This window comes from Oncorhynchus mykiss, chromosome 19, assembly GCF_057628025.1.
Source record: "Oncorhynchus mykiss isolate SJ-2025 chromosome 19, ASM5762802v1, whole genome shotgun sequence".
Taxonomy (NCBI): domain Eukaryota; kingdom Metazoa; phylum Chordata; class Actinopteri; order Salmoniformes; family Salmonidae; genus Oncorhynchus; species Oncorhynchus mykiss.
The window spans coordinates 61,500,014-61,525,142 of record NC_143040.1 but is presented as its reverse complement, the minus strand read 5'-3'; the positions used below and the strand labels follow the sequence as shown (position 1 = coordinate 61,525,142).

General features: G+C 46.9%; 2 protein-coding genes across 18 annotated transcripts in view; one reads left to right on the top strand and one right to left on the bottom strand.

Annotated features, from left to right (window-relative positions):
- The window catches only part of LOC110498101 (kinesin-like protein KIF13B), a 74,463-nt gene extending 65,770 nt beyond the window's left edge, over positions 1–8,693 (top strand). For 4 of the 6 annotated variants that reach the window (XM_036955065.2, XM_090209645.1, XM_036955066.2 and 1 more), the window contains exons 38-40: positions 2,777–2,839; positions 3,279–3,975; positions 4,210–8,693. In XM_036955065.2, coding sequence (XP_036810960.2) covers positions 2,777–2,839; positions 3,279–3,975; positions 4,210–4,418 — 969 coding nt within the window. In that variant the 3' untranslated portion in view covers positions 4,419–8,693. The remainder of the gene's footprint in view (positions 1–2,776; positions 2,840–3,278; positions 3,976–4,209) is intronic. The other 2 variants (XM_090209647.1, XM_090209646.1) reach the window with 1 other exon arrangement.
- An 8,148-nt stretch (positions 8,694–16,841) lies between these two features.
- LOC110498100 (homeobox-containing protein 1) overlaps positions 16,842–25,129 on the bottom strand; it is a 29,911-nt gene continuing 21,623 nt past the window's right edge. For 3 of the 12 annotated variants that reach the window (XM_036955057.2, XM_090209642.1, XM_036955060.2), the window contains exons 5-10: positions 24,685–24,841; positions 22,990–23,072; positions 20,680–20,775; positions 19,057–19,151; positions 17,908–17,991; positions 16,842–17,469 (exon numbers count right to left, since the gene is read on the bottom strand). In XM_036955057.2, coding sequence (XP_036810952.1) covers positions 17,101–17,469; positions 17,908–17,991; positions 19,057–19,151; positions 20,680–20,775; positions 22,990–23,072; positions 24,685–24,841 — 884 coding nt within the window. In that variant the 3' untranslated portion in view covers positions 16,842–17,100. Of the gene's footprint in view, positions 17,470–17,907; positions 17,992–18,800; positions 18,880–19,056; positions 19,152–20,679; positions 20,776–22,989; positions 23,073–24,684; positions 24,842–25,129 lie in introns of those variants that run through there. The other 9 variants (XM_036955062.2, XM_090209643.1, XM_090209640.1 and 6 more) reach the window with 6 other exon arrangements.

Sequence of the window (25,129 nt, the reverse complement as noted above, 5' to 3'; positions counted from 1 at the left end):
GGTGGAGTGCTGCAGAGATGGTTGTCCTTCTGGAAGGGTCTCCCATCTCCACAGAGGAACTGTAGAGCTCTGTCAGAGTGACCATCGGGTTCTTGGGCCCCTCCCTGACCAAGGCCTTTCTTCCTGATTGCTCAGTTTGGCCGGCAGTCAGCTCAAGAAAAAGTATTGATGGTTCCTAACTTCTTCCATTTAAGAATGATGGAGGCTACTGTTCTTGGGGACCTTCAATGCTGCAGAAATGTTTTGGTACCCTTCCCTAGATCTGTGCCTCGACATAATCCTGTCTCAGAGCTCTATGGACAATTCCTTTGGCCTCATGACTTGGTTTTTGCTCTGACATGCACTGTCAACTGTGGGACCTTATATAGACAGAAATCATGTCCAATCAATTGAATTTACCACAGGTTGACTTAATCAAGTTGCAGAAACATCTCAAGGATAATCCATGGAAATAGGATGCAGCTGAGCTCAATTTCGAGTCTCATAGCAAAGGGTCTGAATACATATGTAAATAAGGTATTTCTGTTTTTTTTATATACATTAACAAACATTTCTGAACTGTTTTCACTTTGTCATTATGGGTTAGTGTGTGTAGATTGATCGGGGGGGGGAACCTATTTAATACATTTTAGAAGAAGGCTGTAAAGTAATGTTGTGGAAATTCTTAAACAAGGTCACTCAAAGTTGATCTTAAATGAATCATTGTTTGTCAGCGTGCTGGAGAGCTTCCGACCACAACAAAGCATCATAGTACACGTCAGTCAGGAGCTCTGCCTGGGTAGTCCCAGCAGCTGTTATGTACGGCTATACACAGACAAGTTATATTTGCATGATTTAGCATAATTCATTCATCATTACCGTTTTGTTTCATTCATGTGACCGACCAATACTGGTTCATAACATGTGACAGACCAATACCTCACGAGGCTTCTTCTCTCTAAGCTGAGACCTTGAAACTGAGATATATCTGTAGTTCGTTCTCAAAACAAGGTCTGGGCGTACTGCCAAATTGCAGCCACTGTTAGTGAGGAGGAGCAGAAAACCACATGAGGCGCAGATCGCCTTACAGCATGTCAATAACATTTGACAGGGAGGAAAAGGAGAACACGTTATAACAGTCCTACCAAACTTGCTAAGAATGAGATTGAGGCAGGGTTAGCCCAAGCTACAGTCTAGTAGCAGTCCTCACATTTTAGGGCACAGTCCTGTCTCTAGAAGCCCTGCCTTTCCAAATCATACTTGTAACTATTGATAAAGTATCTAAATCAAATTGATAATGACAGTCCTTAGTGCTTCACGTTGGTGCTATCACTTTACTTTAAGACCCTAACTGTTCTCCTTACTTGTGGTAATGACAGATTGGTATTTCAGTGCATTCTTAGTCTAAAATACTATACATTTTGCAGTGTGCAGACCTCCACAATCAACCTGATACCCCAAATAAACAATATTCGATAAGCCTAAAGAAATTACGGGCACAGTTGACCACACCCCTCTGTCCCCAGCACTCATCCTTCCTTTCCTGGTGTTTCTTCATGTTCTTCTTAAGATAGTGTTTCCGTTCTTCTTTTTAATGGCACATGTTCAAAGTGGATGGTCCTTGATAATGACTCTCACGCTGTCCTTTACAGTCATCAGTTACATCATGTCTTGTCCATTTTCCTACCAGTACAGCAGCAGCATGAGAGAGGTTTGGATCTCTCTCCATGCTCCCTCCACATGGACCCATGTCACACTCTGAGAGAAAAAGCAGTTGATAGCTTCGACTGGATGCTGTGTACAGGTTGCTGGCTCGGACTCTGGTCTCACGGTAGAAGTGGGGAAGGACCATACTGAACAACATTTTCGCCGTTATTTCAGCCGGTTAGAAGGGGTGTTGAAGTTCACACTGTTTTTCGACCAATACCTCACGAGGCTTCTTCTCTCTAAGCTGAGAACTTGAAACTGAGACATCCTTCGTTCGTTCTCAAAACAAGGTCTGGGCTTACTGCCAAATTGCAGCTACTGATAGTGAGGATTTGTTCAGTCAGCCACTTGCATGAACACAGAAATTGGTTATAAGAAAAGCACAAACATTAAAATTCCCATTACAGTAACAAAATGTGGAAAAGGGGAAGGGGTCTGAATACTTTAGGCCATATCGCCCAGCCAAACCAGCCGGTGGACATTTTTGTGTGTTTCTACATGTAGAATCGTTTTGCACACATATTTTAAAATTAAGGGCCGGCACTCTTTTCAGAGGTGCTGAGTGCTCTCGGCCGGCAAACGCTAACCGATGTGGCCAAGCCATAAGGTAAAGGAAGAACAAAAAACTGACAGGCCTTTCCCCCAATCTATCTCATTAATGCTGTGCGCCAGTTTTTGGTTTGACTCGGCCGGGGATTCAGCTCCCAACCTTCCAATCTCAGGGCAGACACTCAAACCACATGCCACTGAGTTGGTTATGTCCATATATAATGAAGTCAAAAGTCGCTGAACACTGGATGTAGGATATACCAAGCTTGCTATTTAATTTCCATAAAGACAATATATCTTTAGTAATACCACCATCTGTTCGTCATTCTTTCAAGACAGATAATTCCACTATGGATTTAGCCATTATTTTTAGGGATTAATACCATTTTTGTCAAGAGCTGAATATAATCATCTGAGCTTTTGAATTTTTACATTAACTCGTAAAATGATGGACAATGTGAGACAACACTGATGTATTTCAATGAATAATTGAACCTTCAATCATTTGAACAATAATTGTGTTTCTCTCTCTTCCTGGCAGCACATGCCTCGTATCATCATGCAGACGACGGGGCCTGAAGACGGCAGGATCCGGACAGAATCGGTAAGAACCATCTGTCAGTCTGTCATCTCTTTTCAACTCTCCTCCTGCCTGCTCTCCCTTGTTCAACCAACATTCCCTATGAGCACAAGATGTTAAAAATATGGTTAAAAGGACGTCTTTTCAACTTCTTGTGGTCACTGGGAGTTGTAGTTTGTTACAGATAAGTCTAGTTGTAGTTGATTAGTTGAAATCAGTTAGTTTTCAACAACTCTCCAGGCTGAGACAGTGTATTGACTGTAATATGAAGCTATGGTTGGTAGTAAGCTGGGGGATCTGAGGATCTCATGATGATAATGATGAAGATGGTGATGATCATTATGATATTGATAATTGTGTTGGCATCATGATGTCTTGGTTTGCTCCAGTCAGTCTTAAGTTTGTTGGAGTTCTTAAATTCCTGTTGTGGTGTGATTGCCATTGCCGTGATTCCTCCCCGTAGGTTGCTACGGTAGGGAGGACCGCCTTTATCCCGGCCTTGACCAATGACAGGTGGTCAGAGTCCACCGAAGCCCCTCTTCCTGTTCCGTCATCCCAGCATGACTATCCCCTCAGCCCCATCAGCGAGGCCTCCAGCGGCTACTTCTCCACTAGTGTTTCCACGGCAACCCTGACCGAGGCTTCAGCCAGCACCGCTGGTGACCACCCTGCCACCCCCCTCCGCCCCTCCTCCTCCCTCACCCTCCTAGATGCAGGGGTGGGACTAAAGGGGATTGATGCTCCTGAAACTACGTTACCCAGAACCCAGCAGCAGCAGCGAGCTGAACGGAACGGTGTTACTGCTGACTCTCCTCAGTACGACAACAAAATGGCCACCACAGGTCCCGGCTACAGCGTCACCACAGGCAACAAGCCCTTCTCCGTACAGAGGGTGTCGACGTCGGACCTGAAGTCGTTCCAGCAGCGCATCCTGGGGGAGGAAGTGGAGGCGAGAGGAGGAGGAAGACAAGGGAGTCTAGAGAGACTGGAAATCGTCCTGGACGACGAGGATGGTGGCTGCGACTACGTGCTACCTGATTGGCTGAGAGAGGGGGTGTGCGTGACGGTGGGAGCCAATAAGGACGGGACAGTGCGCTACGTGGGCAACACTGAGTTCGCCGAGGGCGTGTGGGTCGGGGTGGAGCTTGACTCGCCCTCAGGTGTGTTTGTGTGTTTACTGTTCACACAGAATCGCATGACTAAACATAATGACACCAGAAGAAATGTAACTCTAAGCAAATAGCCTGAAAATAACAAATCTAGAGGGCCTTGTCCACACGTACATGAGAATCATCAGAGCAGGCAATGCTTAGTTTAGGAATTTCAAAGTACTAAACCAACTCTCTTCCTTGTCTACCCCTCACCCATTTCTCTTATTCTCTCTCTCTGTACAGGTAAGAACGACGGTTCCGTAGGCGGGCGCCACTACTTCCGCTGTAACCCTGGTTACGGTGTCCTGGTGCGTCCCGACCGGGTTCTCCGACGGGAGCATTCCACCAAACGGAACCCGGAGAACCGGCGCAGCGGCGAGTTCTACCAGCCCGTTCTGCGGGGAGAGTCCACTATCAGGAGAGGGGAGAACCGCAAGTCCTGGAGCAGCTGAACTGGAGAGAAACAGGCTTGGCTGGGAGAGACCATTATTCTACACATCCTAGAAAACTAGAAAACCCACACATCCTGTTTCTAAGCCTCCGTCTCGCTTAGCACCCTCTCTCTCAATCTCCCCCTAACTATGCAATACAACTGCATCTAATGGAAAACGGTCCCTGTCCTATGCCCACCCATAGCTATGGAGCAGTACCTTAGTGCTCTGTGTTAGATCTGTCTGGGTTCATTTCAATAGGGAAGACCTTTACCCAACAAGCCCCTGCTGTCTCCCCATCTGGACACAGCACTGGTGGCATGGATTGGGCACAGGCCCTGAGTGGTTCCACAGCACCTGAAGTAGTCTACAGAGTGTTGCTGTCTGTATGAAGTGGCCCACAGGAACTGTTTCTCCTCGGGCCAAGGTTCAGGTTCTGAAGTAATGACATCACGCTCTCTGATGTCATCAAACTCTGGTCACCCCCCCCCCCCCCCCCCTATTTTTGAATGGAACTGTCCCTTTTAATTAAATGATATTATCAGTCCTTTTTGTGGACTGACATTTTAACAGTTACTGTATCTATCCCCTGTGTAAAGTCATTCATCTGAAATGATGGATTCTTCCAGAATGTGCCTTCATGGGTTTATTTTTCTTTGTTATATTTCTTAGTGGTTTTATTCAAGTTTCTCCCTCTGTTGAGCTCTGACGAGAATGCCTTGTGTAAGTGTGAGGTGATCTCAGGGACTGCAGAGTGGACATGGACGTACCTGTGAGAAGATTTGTGTGTGTGTGTGTGTGTGTGTGCCTGTGTTTTGGCCCTTGAAGCTGAATTTAACCATGGCAATTTACAGTATAGGCTGGGAGAACAATTATCCCTGTGCGTGTGTGTATATGCACATCTGTGTGTGTGCATGTTTCCGGCTGATCTGAAAGATGAAGCACCGTCGTTATGACGACGTGGTCTGTGCGAAAGTAATAGCCGTTGGTTTTAAATTGTAAGTTGAAGGATGGTTCCACTATGAGAAGCCCAGGGAGCAAAATTGGTTGAAATTGCTTTTCTCAATGTCCTTTTAACATCAAGTGCTCACTGGGAGATTTTGCACGTTGGAGGTTAGTTTGGTGACTGACTGTGGTGATGTGTGTTAGCAGAATGGTTGTCTTTGGAAGTAGCAGTGTGATGTATGGTCTTTATGTAATGTGTGGATGTTGGATCTGGTATGTTTTATTCTGGTCATTGATTTGTGTTTGGGGGATAAAGATCTCTATGCATACATTCACCGTTTGTGTGAAGATACAGATCTGTAATAGGGTCTATCATTTACATACTGAGTCCATGGCTTTGGGAGATGAAATAAGGTTGTGGGAGCAGTGTTTTACAAGTTATTTCCTTTGAAACTCTGGAATATTATTTAAAATGTTAATTGGTCCCTGAAGTTCTATCAAAATGTAGTGAATCTCCTTTTTATTAGACATTTGAAGTTAATACTTAAAGGGGCAATCTGCAGTTCAAACAACAACAAAGTGGTGTCCCCGCCACAGTTTTGGTAAATAGGAATGGGACTGGAGAAATGTAACCAGCTCTCAAATGAATCAGTGGGTGTATATCATTCATTTAAACATCCAAAAATGGATGTAACAACTGCAGATTGCCTCTTTTTGAAATTCCATTGAAGAGAAATGTCAACTGTATTCTCACCTCGTGAGCGGAGGTACAAACTGTAACGAGATGCAGAGTGGGTTTTAACATTAGTCCATCCAGCAGTCACATGAAGGATCTGAAAGCTAAACCCCTTCACCCCAACGCTATGACATTTCTTTTGACTCTTTATCCTCTGATATAAGAGAAGCCTAAATTTGCAATGTTATATATACAGTATATCACAAGTGAGTACACCCCTCACATTTTTGTAAATATTTGAGTATATCTTTTCATGTGACAACACTGAAGAAATGACACTGCTACAATGTAAAGTAGTGAGTGTACAGCTTGTATAACAGTGTACATTTGCTGTCCCCTCTAATTTTCACTTAGGGGTGTACTCACTTTTGTTGCCAGCGGTTTAGACATTAATGGCTGTATGTTGAGTTATTTTGAGGGGACAGCAAATTTACACTGTAATACAAGCTGTACACTCACTACTTTACATTGTAGCAGTGTCATTTCTTCAGTGTTGTCACATGAAAAGATATACTCAAATATTTACAAAAATGTGAGGGGTGTACTCACTTGTGATATACTGTATATAAATGGTTGTACATATGCCTTTATCATGTGAAATAGATAAAGCCTTCTAAATTGTACTGAAAAAAATTGTTGCTTGCACAAGTGATTTTATGAGAAATGGTGCTGCTATAGCCACTGTTATATAACTGTAAATGGATTCGATCATTGACATTCTAGTCTTGCTTTTTAGCTTTCTATACACCACTTGAGATGGGAGAAAGTAAGGAGGAGTTGTCTATGGGCTGATGACTGGCCAATTGATAGAGAAATGGAACGTAGCAAGTGCTTATTTATTGTCATGTACTGTCCCCAAGTTGGTCAGACACTTTACATTGCTCTTTCTATAGCTATTGCTAGTGTTTTTTAAGTTTGTCGTCGTGTTTATCGAGTGATCATACTTGTGGTAATAGGAGGGGAACTGAGTATGTGTGTGAACGTGCAGTGTTGTAATGAAGAGAGAGCAGGTGGTGTATCGGATGGATTTGGCCTTCGTCTTCTCACCTCTGCACAGAGAAGAGTGTTTTGAGATCGCTTCAGGCTCATCTATTTATTTCCGTGCCTCACTCTGTTTCTGTCTCTCACATCAGGAAGTAGCTGATTCAAACACATTTCATTATGAAGTCACTTTTATGGGTTTTTTCACATTGCCGATGGACTCTTCGCTTCCGACTCAAAATAGGTGCAGTGAGGCCAGGATTCAATCTGTTCACACTGTCGGCTGTGCACCTTTTAAAGGCAATGTTTCCTCATTTCTGTAAATATTATTTTGTCATTTAGCACACACTCTTATCCAGTGCGACTTACAGTAGTGCATACATACCTGAATGCTGTGTAACGGGAGGAAGTCATTTGTCATACATGCATCCTCTGGCTTTCATTTCAATTTCATCATGGACTTTATATGGTTGTGACTGTTTGCGCTCAGAACCACATCAGGGGTGTATTCGCTAGGAACCAGAAGCAAACGAAACAAAGCGGGAAGGGACCTACCTGAATTGGTCCAATAGAAACTCGTGTGGAGTAAATGGAAAACCACTTTTTCTACGGTCTGCAACTAATGAATACACCCCTGACCCTTAGACTGTCTATACCTGATTAAGGATTTGTCTATACAGTTACCCTTTCATCATTCCACAGAAGGCATGTTTTTTTGTTGTCAAGTGCTACTATGAGCATATATTTTTAAAGGCCCAAGGACACAACAAACCGTTATGGGGGAAATAATATTTCAAGAGTATACATTTGTTTACATGCATTTCCTGTATATCTTTGGCAACCCTGGCCCAGAGCTCAGAGCAATATGACACCTGCCTTTATGTGGCCTTCAGTCTACCAGTCTGTCCCCCTCAGAGGCTTTTAGTTATTAAACGCAGTCTGGCAATGCGAGACTCAATAACTGCAAGCCCTTAAACTCCCTCCATAGAGAGACCTGTATATTATAAGACTTTCTTCACACTACATCAGACCCACTGCCACATGGGACCATGGGAGTTCACGTTAGTAGAGGAAACTAACACATATCAACTAGAGCAGAGAATCTTTATCGTCAACTAGAGCAGAGAATCTTTGTCCCCAACACAGACGTCAACTAGAGTAAAGAATCTTTACGCCCAACTCAGGAGCCACGTTCCATTTCTGTCCAATACTAAAGGGGTTTGAGCTGGAGGAAGGGACAGAAATGGAATTGGGCCCGATCTTCAGACCATTTGTATACCGGTTTTTGTCATTAAATGGCACCCTACTCCCCATATAGTGCACAGAGAATAGGACTCACTTGAGACCAACTCTGGTTTGTGCCTCGTCCTGGAGTCTTGAGTTATTATCATAATCAATCATTTGTCTGATTGTGTTGTCATGAAGTGTATTCCTGTGAGCGAATGCGTGTAGGCTTGATTATGTATATATTTGCATATTAAGACTTAACAATCTGAGCGCAAGTTTGGGTTTTGATTTAATTTAATTGTTCTGTGTAATTCTATGCTGAAATCCAAAGAATAATCATGACTTTTTTATCGCCTGGACAATAATCTCCCTGTAAAGGAAAGAATAAAAAAATGAATTGATTTAAATCGTCTGCAGTTATTTTATGGAGAACGCTCCGGAAGCCATGTATTGATTGCAATTCGAGTTAAATCTGCAGTTCAAGATTTGAACCAGTTGATACACATTTTGTGAAATCATGCAGTTAGATTTCAGTTGCTCAACAAAACCACACATTCTTTATTCTCTAGTAGGTACAGTAAACAAATGAGAAAATGTAACAAAGGCATAGTTTTCTACATATTCATTACAGAACAGTCTACTGTCCAAAAAAGGCACTAAATTCTGAAGTAGCAGAACAGGACTCATTTAACACTCATACATAATGTGAATACAAGGACTGGCGATATCCGTTCCTTCGGAACGTCAAAGGCAAAGCACCTCCCACACAGGTTAAAGTTCATTAAGTAGAAAATGCAACCTTTTCACCTGGTGCAGAGATTTGACTGATGTCAAAGACGCAAAACCAAAGTGTATGCTACTTAATATGCATTAAGTCTCAGGTTAACGGTCTTGAGAGACGAGTAAAGACCTCAGAAACCTGAAGGAAGAAGCTTTGCCTTTGAGTAATGCAATACAAAACACACACGGCAGATGGTGCATATATCAAATGGAAAACACAAAACATGATATAAAAAATAAAAAGCATTTCATGAATCTAATATACATTCCTGTTTGGCAGAACTTTACACTGAAAATAAAATATGAAATCTCTTATCTTGTAAGATACATATTTGATTGGAACAAAGCACTAGGTTAATGGCTAGCAGAAACCGTCCTCGGGTCAGCTTGGCTGTCATTCAAGACATACTGGACGACTTAAAGGGACAGTTCACCCCAAACAATGTTAGTCTAATCTCTGCACCTTGAATCTTGCATGCGCACTGGTTAGCCAACACTCCAATGAGAAAGTTTCCAAATCGTTTGGGGTTGAGGTCTACAGATTTATTCATAATAGGACCTACACAACTAAACCAGTCAACTTGAATTTCAAGGTGAACTACCCCTGTAAAGGTTAGAAAATCAAAGTTATTCATCTGTATAATTTATTTCACATTAAAAGCAGTGACCTGGTAGTTGAGGGGAAGGTGTGATGGGGGGGGGGGGGGTTAAAACACCAAATTACCCCTAACCCTTGAACATGTGTCAGTCAGCAGATCAGTCTTCCTTCCTCCTATTGCCTGCCTGGTCTGTCAATCACTCAGGATGACCAATAAGCTACGAGGGGAGGAAACTGAAGCGCCATGGTAGTTTCTCCCATAAAGTGTATTTTTAAAATACAATCTAAAAGTAGGTATCTTAGATAACAGCTTGTGTCTAGAACACGTCATGGCATATAAAGCAGATAGAAAAATAAGTGTTTGCATTACTCCCAGTACCAATAATAGGGACATTTATAATGCTCCCTTGATTGGCAATCTTTTAAAAGCGTAAATAATTTCCTTTCAACTGGGAAACGTGATTATAACATCAGTCAGTTGCCTTAAATTAAGGTTAAAAGCTAAAAACAAATGCTTTGGGTACAGCTACAATATGCTTATAGTTACCCCCATAACAAGCACATACACAAGGCCCCTCTCACTAGCTAGCATGATTCTATCTATTCCCTTCATCATTAAGAATTTAGGGGCAGTTTTTATTGCATCATTCGTAAGCAATAATATAATGAATGTCTGATCTCACTAGCTTTAAACCTAACCAGTTTAGGTAGAGCTACAACAAGGGAATATATAGGCTTCTCCAGGGGCCTGTTAAACCCTCACCACTTCCTGTCTCCAGAGGCCTGTTAAACCCTCACCACTTCCCGTCTCCCTTATACTGCGAAGTTGGAGGTGGGAGACAAAAACAGAGGGATAGAGTGATGACGGGCATAGGGAGTGAAAGGGATAGAGGGATGACGGGCATAGGGAGCTAGAGGGATGACGGGCATAGGGAGTGAGAGGGATGACGGGCATAGGAAGTGAGAGGGATAGAGGGATGACGGGCATAGGGAGTGAGAGGGATAGAGGGATGACAGGCATATGGAGTGAGAGGGATGACGGGCATAGGGAGTGAGAGGGATAGAGGGATGACGGGCATAGGGAGTGAGAGGGATAGAGGGATGACGGGCATAGGGAGTGAGAGGGATAGAGGGATGACGGGCATAGGGAGTGAGAGGGATAGAGGGATGAAGGGCATAGGGAGTGAAAGGGATAGAGGGATGACGGGCATAGGGAGTGATGAGAGAGTGATGACGGGCATAGGGAGTGAGAGGGATACAGGGATGACGGGCATAGGGAGTGAGAGGGATAGAGGGATGACGGGCATAGGGAGTGAGAGGGATAGAGGGATGACGGGCATAGGGAGTGAGAGGGATACAGGGATGACGGGCATAGGGAGTGAGAGGGATAGAGGGATGACGGGCATAAGGAGTGAGAGGGATAGAGGGATGACGGGCATAGGGAGTGAGAGGGATAGAGGGATGACGGGCATAGGGAGTGAGAGGGATAGAGGGATGACGGGCATAGGGAGTGAGAGGGATAGAGGGATGACGGGCATAGGGAGCGAGAGGGATAGAGGGATGACGGGCATAGGGAGTGAGAGGGATAGAGGGATGACGGGCATAGGGAGTGAGAGGGATAGAGGGATGACGGGCATAGGGAGTGAGAGGGATAGAGGGATGACGGGCATAGGGAGTGAGAGGGATAGAGGGATGACGGGCATAGGGAGTGAGAGGGATAGAGGGATGACGGGCATAGGGAGTGAGAGGGATAGAGGGATGAAGGGCATAGGGAGTGAAAGGGATAGAGGGATGACGGGCATAGGGAGTGATGAGAGAGAGTGATGACGGGCATAGGGAGTGAGAGGGATACAGGGATGACAGGCATAGGGAGTGAGAGGGATAGAGGGATGACGGGCATAGGGAGTGAGAGGGATAGAGGGATGACGGGCATAGGGAGTGAGAGGGATAGAGGGATGACGGGCATAGGGAGTGAGAGGGATGACGGGCATAGGGAGTGAGAGGGATGACGGGCATAGGGAGTGAGAGGGATAGAGGGATGACAGGCATAGGGGGTGAGAGGGATAGAGGGATGACGGGCATAGGGAGTGAGAGGGATGACGGGCATAGGGAGTGAGAGGGATACAGGGATGACAGGCATAGGGAGTGAGAGGGATAGAGGGATGACGGGCATAGGGAGTGAGAGGGATAGAGGGATGATGGGCATAGGGAGTGAGGGATAGAGGGATGACGGGCATAGGGAGTGAGGGACAGAGGGATGACGGGCATAGGGAGTGAGAGGGATAGAGGGATGACGGGCATAGGGAGTGAGAGGGATAGAGGGATGACGGGCATAGGGAGTGAGAGGGATAGAGGGATGACGGGCATAGGGAGTGAGAGGGATGACGGGCATAGGGAGTGAGAGGGATAGAGGGATGACGGGCATAGGGGGTGAGAGGGATAGAGGGATGACGGGCATAGGGGGTGATGAGAGAGAGTGATGACGGGCATAGGGAGTGAGAGGGATAGAGGGCATAGGGAGTGAGAGGGATAGAGGGATGACAGGCATAGGGAGTGAGAGGGATAGAGGGATGACGGGCATAGGGAGTGAGAGGGATAGAGGGATGATGGCCATAGGGAGTGAGAGGGATAGAGGGATGACGGGCATAGGGAGTGAGAGGAATGACGGGCATAGAGAGTGAGAGGGATAGAGGGATGACGGGCATAGGGAGTGATGACGGGCATAGGGAGTGATGAGAGAGAGTGATGACGGGCATAGGGAGTGAGAGGAATGACGGGCATAGGGAGTGAGAGGGATAGAGGGATGACGGGCATAGGGAGTGAGAGGGATAGAGTGATGACGGGCATAGGGAGTGATGAGAGAGAGTGATGACGGGCATAGGGAGTGATGAGAGAGAGATGACGGGCATAGGGAGTGAGAGGGATAGAGGGATGACGGGCATAGGGAGTGAGAGGGACAGAGGGATGAAGGGCATAGGGAGTGAAAGGGATAGAGGGATGACGGGCATAGGGAGTGATGAGAGAGAGTGATGACGGGCATAGGGAGTGAGAGGGATACAGGGATGACAGGCATAGGGAGTGAGAGGGATAGAGGGATGACGGGCATAGGGAGTGAGAGGGATAGAGGGATGACGGGCATAGGGAGTGAGAGGGATAGAGGGATGACGGGCATAGGGAGTGAGAGGGATGACGGGCATAGGGAGTGAGAGGGATGACGGGCATAGGGAGTGAGAGGGATAGAGGGATGACAGGCATAGGGGGTGAGAGGGATAGAGGGATGACGGGCATAGGGAGTGAGAGGGATGACGGGCATAGGGAGTGAGAGGGATACAGGGATGACAGGCATAGGGAGTGAGAGGGATAGAGGGATGACGGGCATAGGGAGTGAGAGGGATAGAGGGATGATGGGCATAGGGAGTGAGGGATAGAGGGATGACGGGCATAGGGAGTGAGGGACAGAGGGATGACGGGCATAGGGAGTGAGAGGGATAGAGGGATGACGGGCATAGGGAGTGAGAGGGATAGAGGGATGACGGGCATAGGGAGTGAGAGGGATAGAGGGATGACGGGCATAGGGAGTGAGAGGGATGACGGGCATAGGGAGTGAGAGGGATAGAGGGATGACGGGCATAGGGGGTGAGAGGGATAGAGGGATGACGGGCATAGGGGGTGATGAGAGAGAGTGATGACGGGCATAGGGAGTGAGAGGGATAGAGGGCATAGGGAGTGAGAGGGATAGAGGGATGACTGGCATAGGGAGTGAGAGGGATAGAGGGATGACGGGCATAGGGAGTGAGAGGGATAGAGGGATGATGGCCATAGGGAGTGAGAGGGATAGAGGGATGACGGGCATAGGGAGTGAGAGGAATGACGGGCATAGAGAGTGAGAGGGATAGAGGGATGACGGGCATAGGGAGTGATGACGGGCATAGGGAGTGATGAGAGAGAGTGATGACGGGCATAGGGAGTGAGAGGAATGACGGGCATAGGGAGTGAGAGGGATAGAGGGATGACGGGCATAGGGAGTGAGAGGGATAGAGTGATGACGGGCATAGGGAGTGATGAGAGAGAGTGATGACGGGCATAGGGAGTGATGAGAGAGAGATGACGGGCATAGGGAGTGAGAGGGATAGAGGGATGACGGGCATAGGGAGTGAGAGGGATAGAGGGATAGAGGGATGACGGGCATAGGGAGTGAGAGGGATAGAGGGATGACGGGCAAAGGGCGTGATGAGAGAGAGTGATGACGGGCATAGGGAGTGAGAGGGATAGAGGAATGACGGGCATAGGGAGTGAGAGGGATAGAGGGATGACGGGCATAGGGAGTGAGAGGGATGACGGGCATAGGGAGTGATGAGAGAGAGTGATGACGGGCATAGGGAGTGATGAGAGAGAGTGATGACGGGAATAGGGAGTGAGAGGGATGATGGGCATAGGGAGTGAGAGGGATAGAGTGACGGGCATAGGGAGTGAGGGATAGAGGGATGACGGGCATAGGGAGTGAGGGATAGAGGGATGACGGGCATAGGGAGTGAGAGGGATAGAGGGATGACGGGCATAGGGAGTGAGAGGGATAGAGGGATGACGGGCATAGGGAGTGAGAGGGATAGAGGGATGACAGGCATAGGGAGTGAGAGGGATGACGGGCATAGGGGGTGATGAGAGAGAGTGATGACGGGCATAGGGAGCGAGAGGGATAGAGGGATGATGGGCATAGGGAGTGAGAGGGATGACGGGCATAGGGAGTGAGAGGGATAGAGGGATGACGGGCATAGGGAGTGAGAGGGATAGAGTGATGACGGGCATAGGGAGTGAGAGGGATAGAGGGATGACGGGCATAGGGAATGAGAGGGATAGAGTGATGACGGGCATAGGGAGTGATGAGAGAGAGTGATGACGGGCATAGGGAGTGATGAGAGAGAGTGATGACGGGCATAGGGAGTGAGAGGGATAGAGGGATGACGGGCATAGGGAGTGAGAGGGATAGAGGGATGACGGGCATAGGGAGTGAGAGGGATGACGGGCATAGGGAGTGATGAGAGAGAGTGATGACGGGCATAGGGAGTGATGAGAGAGAGTGATGACGGGCATAGGGAGTGAGAGGGATGATGGGCATAGGGAGTGAGAGGGATAGAGGGATGACGGGCATAGGGAGTGAGAGGGATAGAGGGATGACGGGCATAGGGAGTGAGAGGGATAGAGGGATGACAGGCATAGGGGGTGAGAGGGATAGAGGGATGACGGGCATAGGGGGTGATGAGAGAGCAAGAGAATTAAAGTGTGCAGAGCACCTTGGGGAGAAGGTGCCAAGGCAGGGGTCCTCCATGCTTAGAGGGAGGTTTGCAGGGTTCTATAATAAACTATTCTGAATCTTTAGACCCACACAGACAAGAGCATATACCATACATACACCCACACCTTCAGGACCAGACTTGCCAACGCAATGCCTCCAGAACAGTCTAAAGGGGGTACTAGGGGGTAACGAGGTATAGCTATTAGGGGATAGGGGTGGAGGTAGAACCAGGCCTCCCAACACCTCTAGAACAGTCTAAAAGGGTTTACTAGGGTGGTAGAGGTATTAGGGAGGGGATAGGGGTGGAGGTAGGACCCGTAGGGCAAAATTAGTTTGACACTCCTGATTTACAGTATAACATTCCAATATGCTCTACCTGCACCATGACATACAATGTTTTCATACTCCACTATAAATTCATCCCCATGTACACTAACAGTCACATACCGTACGTATACACTACAATTCAAACGTTTGGGGTCACTTAGAAAAGCTTTTTTTTTGTCCATTAAAATAACATGAAATTGATTAGAAATACGGTGTAGACATTGTTAATGTTGTAAATGACTATTGTAGCTGGAAACGACTGATTTTTAATGAAATATCTACATAGGAGTACAGAGGCCCATTATCAGCAACCATCACTCCTGTGTGGCACGTTGTGTTAGCTAATCCAAGTTTATCATGTTAAAAGGCTAATTGATCATTAGAAAACCCTTTTGCAATTATGTTAGCACAGCTGAAAACGGTTGTCCTGATTAAAGAAGCAATAAAACTGGCCTTCTTTAGACTAGTTGAGTACCTGGAGCATCAGCATTTGTGGGTTCAATTACAGACTCAAAATGGCCAAAAACAAAGCACGTTCTTCTGAAACTCAGCCTATTCTTGTTCTGAGAAATGAAGGCTATTCCATTCAAGAAATTGAAGATTTTGTACAACGCTGTGTACTACTCCCTTCACAGAACAGTGCAAACTGTCTCTAGCCAGAATAGAAAGAGGAGTGGGAGGCCCCGGTGCACAACTGAGTAAGAGGACAAGTACATTAGAGTGTCTAGTTTGAGAAACAGACTCCTCACAAGTCCTCAACTGGCATCTTCATTAAATAGTACCCACAAAACACCAGTCTCAACGTCAACAGTAAAGAGGCGGCTCCAGGATGCTGGCCTTCTAGGCAGCGTTGCAAAGGGAAAGCCATATCTCAGACTGGCCAATAAAAATAAAAGATTAAGATGGGCAAAAGAACACAGACACTGGACAGAGGAACTGCCTAGAAGGCCAGCATCCCAGAGTCGCCTCTTCACTGTTGACGTTGAGACTGGTGTTTTGTGGGTACTACTATTGAAGCAGCCAGTTGAGGACTTGTGAGGAGTCTGTTTCTCAAACTAGACACTAATGTCCTCTTGCTCCGTTGTGCACCGGGGCCTCCCACTCCTCTTTCTATTCTGGTTAGAGACAGAATATTATGGTTAGAGACAGTTAGGCAGTTCTGTGAAGGGAGTAGTACACTGCGTTGTACGAGATCTTCAGTTTCTTGGCAATTTCTCACATGGAATAGCCTTCATTTCTCAGAAGAAAGTTCTTTGTTTCTGGCCATTTTGAGCCTGTAATTGAACCCACAAATGCTGATGCTCCAGATATTCAACTAGTCTAAAGAAGGCCAGTTTTATTGCTTCTTTAATCAGGACAACCGTTTTCAGCTGTGCTAACATAATTGCAAAAAGGGTTTTCTAATGATCAATTAGCCTTTTAAAATTATAAACTTATATTAGCTAACACAACGTGCCATTGGAACACAGGAGTGATGGTTGCTGATAATGGGCCTCTGTATGCCTATGTAGACATTTCATAAAAAATCAGTCGTTTCCAGCTACAATAGTCATTTACAACATTAACAATGTCTACACTGTATTTCTGAACAATTTGATGTCATTTTAAATGGACAATTTTTTTTGCTTTTCTTTCAAAAACAAGGACATTTCTAAGTGACCCCAAACTTTTGAACAGTAGTATTCACTCCCTCTTTCTTACTGTGATGTACACACACACACACACACACCTTTCCCTCCCTCGTTCATACTGTCATGTATACACACATCTTTCCGTCCCTCTCATCCCTCCCGCTCATCCACAGCCCCCCCCCCCCCTAGTTGGGCTCCACCACCTCGGTCTTGATGTCACTGCCTGTCCCGCCCAGGGCCAATCCTCCCCCCGCCTGCGTGGCTAGGGCGAGGATGCTATGATTGACGGCCGCCATCTCCACTGCGAGAGTGATGGGATCCTGGTGCTCCAGGGCATTGCTGTGATTGGTGGAGGAGTCGTCCTGGAGGGAGGGGGGGGAGGGGGCAGACCAGGACACACCAGTCAGTCTGGAACCCTCCGTCCCTGCCCCCTGAGCGAGACTCGCTCCCGAGAGCAAGGATCGGCAAATCAGAGAGCTGGCCCTCTGGACGGCCAAGCCCCCCCTGCCCGAGCCGGGCCAAGCCGCCAGCCAGCTTGGCAGCAGGGTGGGAACCTGCAACCGCAAGAGGGGGAGGAGTCATGGGTCATGTTTACACATCTGTGGTCTTCAACCCTGACACAGACAACTGAGCGGCGCCTTTACTATGCAAAACCACAAATCAGTTCACAGACCACATCTGGGTTCGAGACCCCTGACCTACACTGACCTGAAAGACATGGATAGCTAAAGTCTTAACAGGTTGATTTCCACTGTCCTGCTTTTTCAGATGGAGAATCTGCTTGAGACGCACACTTGTTCGGTTACAGAAAACAACTGGTTCGCATGGTCAAACGCATGCAAACAAATGATAAGAATTTGTTCCCCCCCCCACTTGCTGATTAGCTACCCGTCTAACAGATTTGGTATAGAGAAAAAGTTCTGTACCAAACATGGAGTACAGTATGAATATGTAAACCATAATACAATAGGAGTTGTAACAGGATACAGTACCTGTGTGGGAGAGGACAGGTCTCGTCGACTGAGACTGAAAGGTCTAGTCACAGCTCTCTTCTCAAACAGAGGAACCTCACAGCCCTGTAGGTAAACAAAGAGACTGAGACTGAAAGGTCTGGTCACAGCTCTCTTCTCAAACAGAGGAACCTCACAGCCCTGTAGGTAAACAAAGAGACTGAGACTGAAAGGTCTAGTCACAGCTCTCTTCTCAAACAGAGGAACCTCACAGCCCTGTAGGTAAACAAAGAGGCTGAGACTGAAAGGCCTGGTCACAGCTCTCTTCTCAAACAGAGGAACCTCACAGCCCTGTAGGTAAACAAAGAGACTGAGACTGAAAGGTCTAGTCACAGCTCTCTTCTCAAACAGAGGAACCTCACAGCCCTGTAGGTAAACAAAGAGACTGAGACTGAAAGGTCTGGTCACAGCTCTCTTCTCAAACAGAGGAACCTCACAGCCCTGTAGGTAAACAAAGAGACTGAGACTGAAAGGTCTAGTCACAGCTCTCTTCTCAAACAGAGGAACCTCACAGCCCTGTAGGTAAACAAAGAGACTGAGACTGAAAGGTCTGGTCACAGCTCTCTTCTCAAACAGAGGAACCTCACAGCCCTGTAGGTAAACAAAGAGACTGAAAGGTCTGGTCACAGCTCTCTTCTCAAACAGAGGAACCTCACAGCCCTGTAGGTAAACAAAGAGACTGAAATGTCTAGTCACAGCTCTCTTCTCAAACAGAGGAACCTCACAGCCCTGTAGGTAAACAAAGAGGCTGAGACTGAAATGTCTGGTCACAGCTCTCTTCTCAAACAGAGGAACCTCACAGCCCTGTAGGTAAACAAAGAGACTGAGACTGAAAGGTCTGGTCACAGCTCTCTTCTCAAACAGAGGAACCTCACAGCCCTGTAGGTAAACAAAGAGACTGAGACTGAAAGGTCTGGTCACAGCTCTCTTCTCAAACAGAGGAACCTCACAGCCCTGTAGGTAAACAAAGAGGCAAGGTGTTAAACCACGCCCCTTGGCTACAACATACAACACAAACTGGGAGAGAACATTTCACTTTTTCAGGGGTGATCCATGTGTATCATAGACCACCTGTCAGATAGAACAAAGTGCATGGGTTCTGGACCACTCCACTTTCTTACGGGTGGTTACCTGGTCAGAGAAGTCATTCCCGTCGATTTCGTCGCTGTTGGAGTGTCCTCCAGGGCTCTGGACTTCAATCCCATGGCTCTCCAGGATTGCTGCTTCTTCGGTAAAAAACAGACCTGATCATAACATATCTGATGTCTACCACACACACACTGACTCTACCACACATACACACTGTGATAAAATATTTGTTATGTTTAAGATAATGACTAAAGTATTCCACCCTGAAACCATATAATTGTATGAAATGTGTTAAGAGTCATAATCCAATAATGTGTGTGACTAGGCCATTGTGTTACTATTTCGCAATACGAGCTGGGTATAGTTGAGACATTCAAGAACAACTGAACTGTCAACTTGTGATAACGGTGAAACTAATAACTGGAAAGAGACCTCTCCACCCTAGGGAGGAGGAAAACTGTTAGAAATAGCTTGCAGAAGATGATGAAACATGTTGCAGAAGTATATGTATGTATGTGAACTTTGGAAAACTACAGCCCACCTAAAGAGAGGTGGAGTTTCTACTGATGCGAGTTCATGTGTGTGTGTGTGTGTGCTATAAAAAGATTGTGTTCTCATTTTGAAGACAGAGCGCTCTCTGAATAAAGTATTGATCTATTGCAGAATCTGAGACTGTCTACTTCTTTATTAACTGAAGCCTTTCAACCTTCGGGAAATAAACAAAGCTTTGAGTAGTAGTTGAATTCAACCATTGAGAAAATTCTTGTGACACACTGACACACAGACTCTACCCCACACACACACACACTGACACACAGACTCTACCACACACACACTGACACGCAGACTCTACCACACACACACACTGACACGCAGACTCTACCCCACACACACACTGACACGCAGACTCTCTACCACACACACACTGACACGCAGACTCTCTACCACACACGCAGACTCTCTACCACACACGCAGACTCTCTACCACACACGCAGACTCTCTACCACACACGCAGACTCTCTACCACACACACACACTGACACACAGACTCTCTACCACACACGCAGACTCTCTACCACACACACACACTGACACACAGACTCTCTACCACACACACAGACTCTCTACCACACACACAGACTCTTTCTCACACACACTGACACGCAGACTCTCTATCACACACACACACTGACACAGACTCTCTTTCTCACACACACATAGACTCTCTCTCACACACACACAGACAGACTCACACACACAGACAGACTCACACAGAATCTCTACCACACACACTGACACACAGACTCTCTACCACACACACACACACACACACTGACTCTCTACCACACACACACACTGACACACAGACTCTCTACCACACACACACACTGACACAGACTCTCTACCACACACACACACTGACACAGACTCTCTACCACACACACACACACTGACACAGACTCTCTACCACACACACACACTGACACAGACTCTCTACCACACACACACACACACACACACACTGACACACAGATTCTCTACCACACACACACACTGACACACAGATTCTCTACCACACACACACTGACACACAGATTCTCTACCACACACACACACTCACACACACACACTGACATACACTCCGATGGGGTCGGAAACGTTACCTATGTTGGCACGTCTCTTGATCTCTTTGCGTCGGTTGGCGAACCAGTTGTAGACCTTCAGAGACGTGACCTTCTCCAGATCAGACAGCTTCTTCCCTGCACTCACAAACACACATTCTCAGTGTTACAAGTGTACTTACAGTACATACAGGGCCATCAAAGTATTCACACCCCTGGACTTTCCACTTTGTTATGTTACAGCCTGAACTGTTTGTCTACACACAACATCTCAATGTCAAAGTGGATTTATGTTTTTAGAAATGTTTACAAATTAATAAAAAATGTAAAGCTGAAATGTCTAGAGTCAGTAAGTATTTTGAGAGTCAACTATTTTGTAATGTCAAGCCTAAATAAGTTCAGGAGTAAAAATGTGCTTAAGTCACATATACTGAACAAAAATATAAACACAAATTGCAACGATTTTACTGCGTTACAGTTCATAAGAAAATAAGTCAATAGAAATAAATGTGTTAGGCTCTAATCTACTGATTTCACATGACTGGGCAGACATGGGTGGGCAGACATGGGTGGGCAGACATGGGTGGGCAGACATGGGTGGGCAGACATGACTGGGCAGACATGACTGGGCAGACATGGGTGGGCAGACATGACTGGGCAGACATGGGTGGGCAGACATGGGTGGGCAGACATGGGTGGGCAGACATGGGTGGGCAGACATGGGTGGGCAGACATGGGTGGGCAGACATGGGTGGGCAGACATGGGTGGGCAATGCTTATGGTAGAAAAATTAACTTGCAATTATCTGCAGTCTGCATGCCAATTGCACACTCCCTCAAAACTTGAGACATCTGTGGCATTGTGTTGTGTGACAAAACTGCACATTTTAGAGTGGACTTTTATTGTCCCCAGTACAAGGTGAACCTGTGTAATGATCATGCTGTTTAATCAGCTTCTTGATATGCCACACCTGTCAGGTGGATGAATTATGTCGGCAAAGGAGAAATGCTAACTCACAGGGATGTAAACAAATTTGCGTCCCACATTTTTGTGCGTATGGAAAAATGGGATCTGTAATTTCAGCTTGTTTATATTTTTGTTCAGTATACTTCAGATGAGTAGGCAACACTGACGAATAAGCCATCCATCCTTAACAGCTCCCTCCTGTAGGCCAACACTTCTGTTCTGCAGAATGAACAAGTCGTGTGTTCCATCTGGCCACCACATTCAGCAGCGTTTTCTCCTGCACATTAAGAGTGCCTTTTCTGTTCATATAGTTCAACTCGTTTTTGGATGGCGCTTTTATGGCGATGTGGGTGCCGTGTATTGCTCTGTTCGTATTCGGGAACCCATTGATGGCAAAGAAACACCTCGACTTCAATCTGTTGTGTGATGGTGTATGGAAATTGTATGGTAAAGTTCATTTTGCTGATGATTGACTCATCGAGGGCTGTGAGATTCCGGTCTGCAAGCCGCCTGCTGACATGTTCGCTTCTGTCTCTAAAAACAGCTCTCTGCCAAATGCAGCTTGTGTCAAATCTTCCAACACAGCAAGATCCCCGTATTTAATCATTTCACACATTACTGTAGACCTATTTTATATGGATATAATGGTAACGAATGCACTGATGTGATCAAATTATACAGCATATATCCTGTCAAAATATGTTATATGAATTCAAAATGAAATCGAAAATGATTTAATTATTACTCTCACAATTTCAACATATATTTTCCCCATTCTGCGCTTGACAAGCAGTTTCCTTATTCCACCACTTGGCACTGTGCGTACTCATGGGCATGGCTGTGCGTACTCATGGGCATGGCTGTGCGTACTCATGGGCATGGCGGTGCGTACTCATGGGCATGGCTGTGCGTACTCATGGGCATGGCTGTGCGTACTCATGGGCATGGCTGTGCGTACATTTACCACACTCTAAAGCAAACAATCATGTTGATAAATCTCACACTTTGTGTGGAAATGATCCCAAGGTTAAAGCTCAGATTTGTGCCTGATTGATAAATGAGGCCCCTGAAAGACTCAGATTTGTGCCTGATTGATAAATGAGGCCCCTGAAAGACTCTGTAATCGCTGCCAAAGGTGATTTTAACATGCATGGACTCACAGGGTTGAATACTTATCTAATCAAGGTAGTGTTATATTTTCCATTAATAAAAAATTGCTTAAAATTGTATTTTGTGTAGATTTGTGTAGATTGTAATTTTGTGTTTAACTATTATATCCATTTGAATCTTACTTTGTAAAAAAATATTTGGGGAAAAAGTAAAGGAGTTTGAATACTTTCTGAAGGCACTGTCGTTTCTCTAGACTTTCCTCCTGCTGGTTCTCACCTGGCTTCTGGATGACAGCGTTGCAGGCGTTAGAGATCTCCTCTCTTTTAGCTTCATCAGGGTACTGGTTCTCATTGAAGTAACTGGAAGAGAAAAGGCAATATTCACTTTGTTCCAAATGTAACGGAAGCTCCTTTCCCCACGAACACCCCTTATCTAGCACAACAACAACACGTCCCATCTGGCTCCCTTTCAACCTTTCCCTCCTCCTCAACTCTTTCCCCATCACCACTCCCTCTCTCCTCCTCACCTCACCACTCCCTCTCTCCTCCTCACCTCACCACTCCCTCTCTCCTCCTCACCTCACCACTCCCTCTCTCCTCCTCACCTCACCGCTCCCTCTCTCCTCCTCACCTCTCCCTCTCCTCTACCTCTCTCCTCCTCACCTCACCTCTACCTCTCTCCTCCTCACCTCACCACTCCCTCTCTCCTCCTCACCACTCCCTCTCTCCTCCTCACCACTCCCTCTCCTCACCTCACCACTCCCTCTCTCCTCCTCACCACTCCCTCTCTCCCTCCTCCTCACCACTCCCTCTCTCCCTCCTCCTCACCACTCCCTCTCTCCCTCCTCCTCACCACTCCCTCTCTCCCTCCTCCTCACCACTCCCTCTCTCCCTCCTCCTCACCTCTACCTCTCTCCTCCTCACCTCTACCTCTCTCCTCCTCACCACTCCCTCTCTCCTCCTCACCACTCCCTCTCTCCTCTACCTCTCTCCTCCTCACCTCTACCTCTCTCCTCCTCACCTCTACCTCTCTCCTCCTCACCACTCCCTCTTCTCCTCACCTCTCCCTCTCTCCTCCTCACCACTCCCTCTCTCTCTCTCCTCCTCACCACTCCCTCCCTCTCTCCTCCTCACCACTCCCTCCCTCTCTCCTCCTCACCACTCCCTCTCTCTCTCCTCCTCACCACTCCCTCTCTTCTCCTCACCTCTCCCTCTCTCCTCCTCACCACTCCCTCTCTCTCTCCTCCTCACCACTCCCTCTCTCTCTCTCCTCCTCACCACTCCCTCTCTCTCTCCTCCTCACCACTCCCTCTCTATCTCCTCCTCACCTCTCCCTCTCTCTCTCCTCCTCACCTCTCCCTCTCTCTCTCCTCCTCACCTCTCCCTCTCTCTCTCCTCCTCACCTCTACCTCTCTCCTCCTCACCTCTACCTCTCTCCTCCTCACCTCTACCTCTCTTCTCCTCACCACTCCCTCTCTCCTCCTCACCACTCCCTCTCTCCTCCTCACCACTCCCTCTCTTCTCCTCACCTCTCCCTCTCTCCTCCTCACCACTCCCTCTCTCTCTCCTCCTCACCACTCCCTCTCTCTCTCCTCCTCACCACTCCCTCTCTCTCTCCTCCTCACCACTCCCTCTCTCTCCTCCTCACCACTCCCTCTCTCTCTCCACCTCACCACTCCCTCTCTCTCCACCTCACCACTCCCTCTCTCTCTCCTCCTCACCACTCCCTCTCTATCTCCTCCTCACCTCTCCCTCTCTATCTCCTCCTCACCTCTCCCTCTCTCTCTCCTCCTCACCACTCCCTCTCTATCTCCTCCTCACCACTCCCTCTCCTCCTCACCACTCCCTCTCCTCCTCACCACTCCCTCCCTCTCTCTCTCCTCCACACCACTCCCTCCCTCTCTCCTCCACACCACTCCCTCTCTCTCTCCTCCTCACCTCTCCCTCTCTCCTCCTCACCACTCCCTCTCACCTCTCCATCACAGACAGACATTCTTTCCTCCAGGTAAAGCGACTGCCTCTGCGCAGACGGAAGCTCCCGGGGGTGGAGCTTATAGGGGGCGGAGTCTGCCGCAACTCCACCACGTCCTCCAGAGCCATGGGGGCTGGTCGCATCGTCAGAGTTGCACCTGGAGACACAACCATGATGTAACCATGGAAATACAACCATGATGTAACTAGCCACGGGTGTATTTAGTGAGGTGAAACGTTCAGAATGTTTGAAATCTATTTGAAAAATGCTGTGATTTTCATTGTTGACAAGTACATTTATGATGATTCAGCACCCTATTGTATATTAGAACAATAACTTTAGTGTTATATTGGCTGTGTGGCAACTATAAAAGAAGAACCTGGACTGTGGACAAGTCACAGTGAACCCCCTCTGAAGCCTCATCAAATGTAGTGTGTGTGTGCCT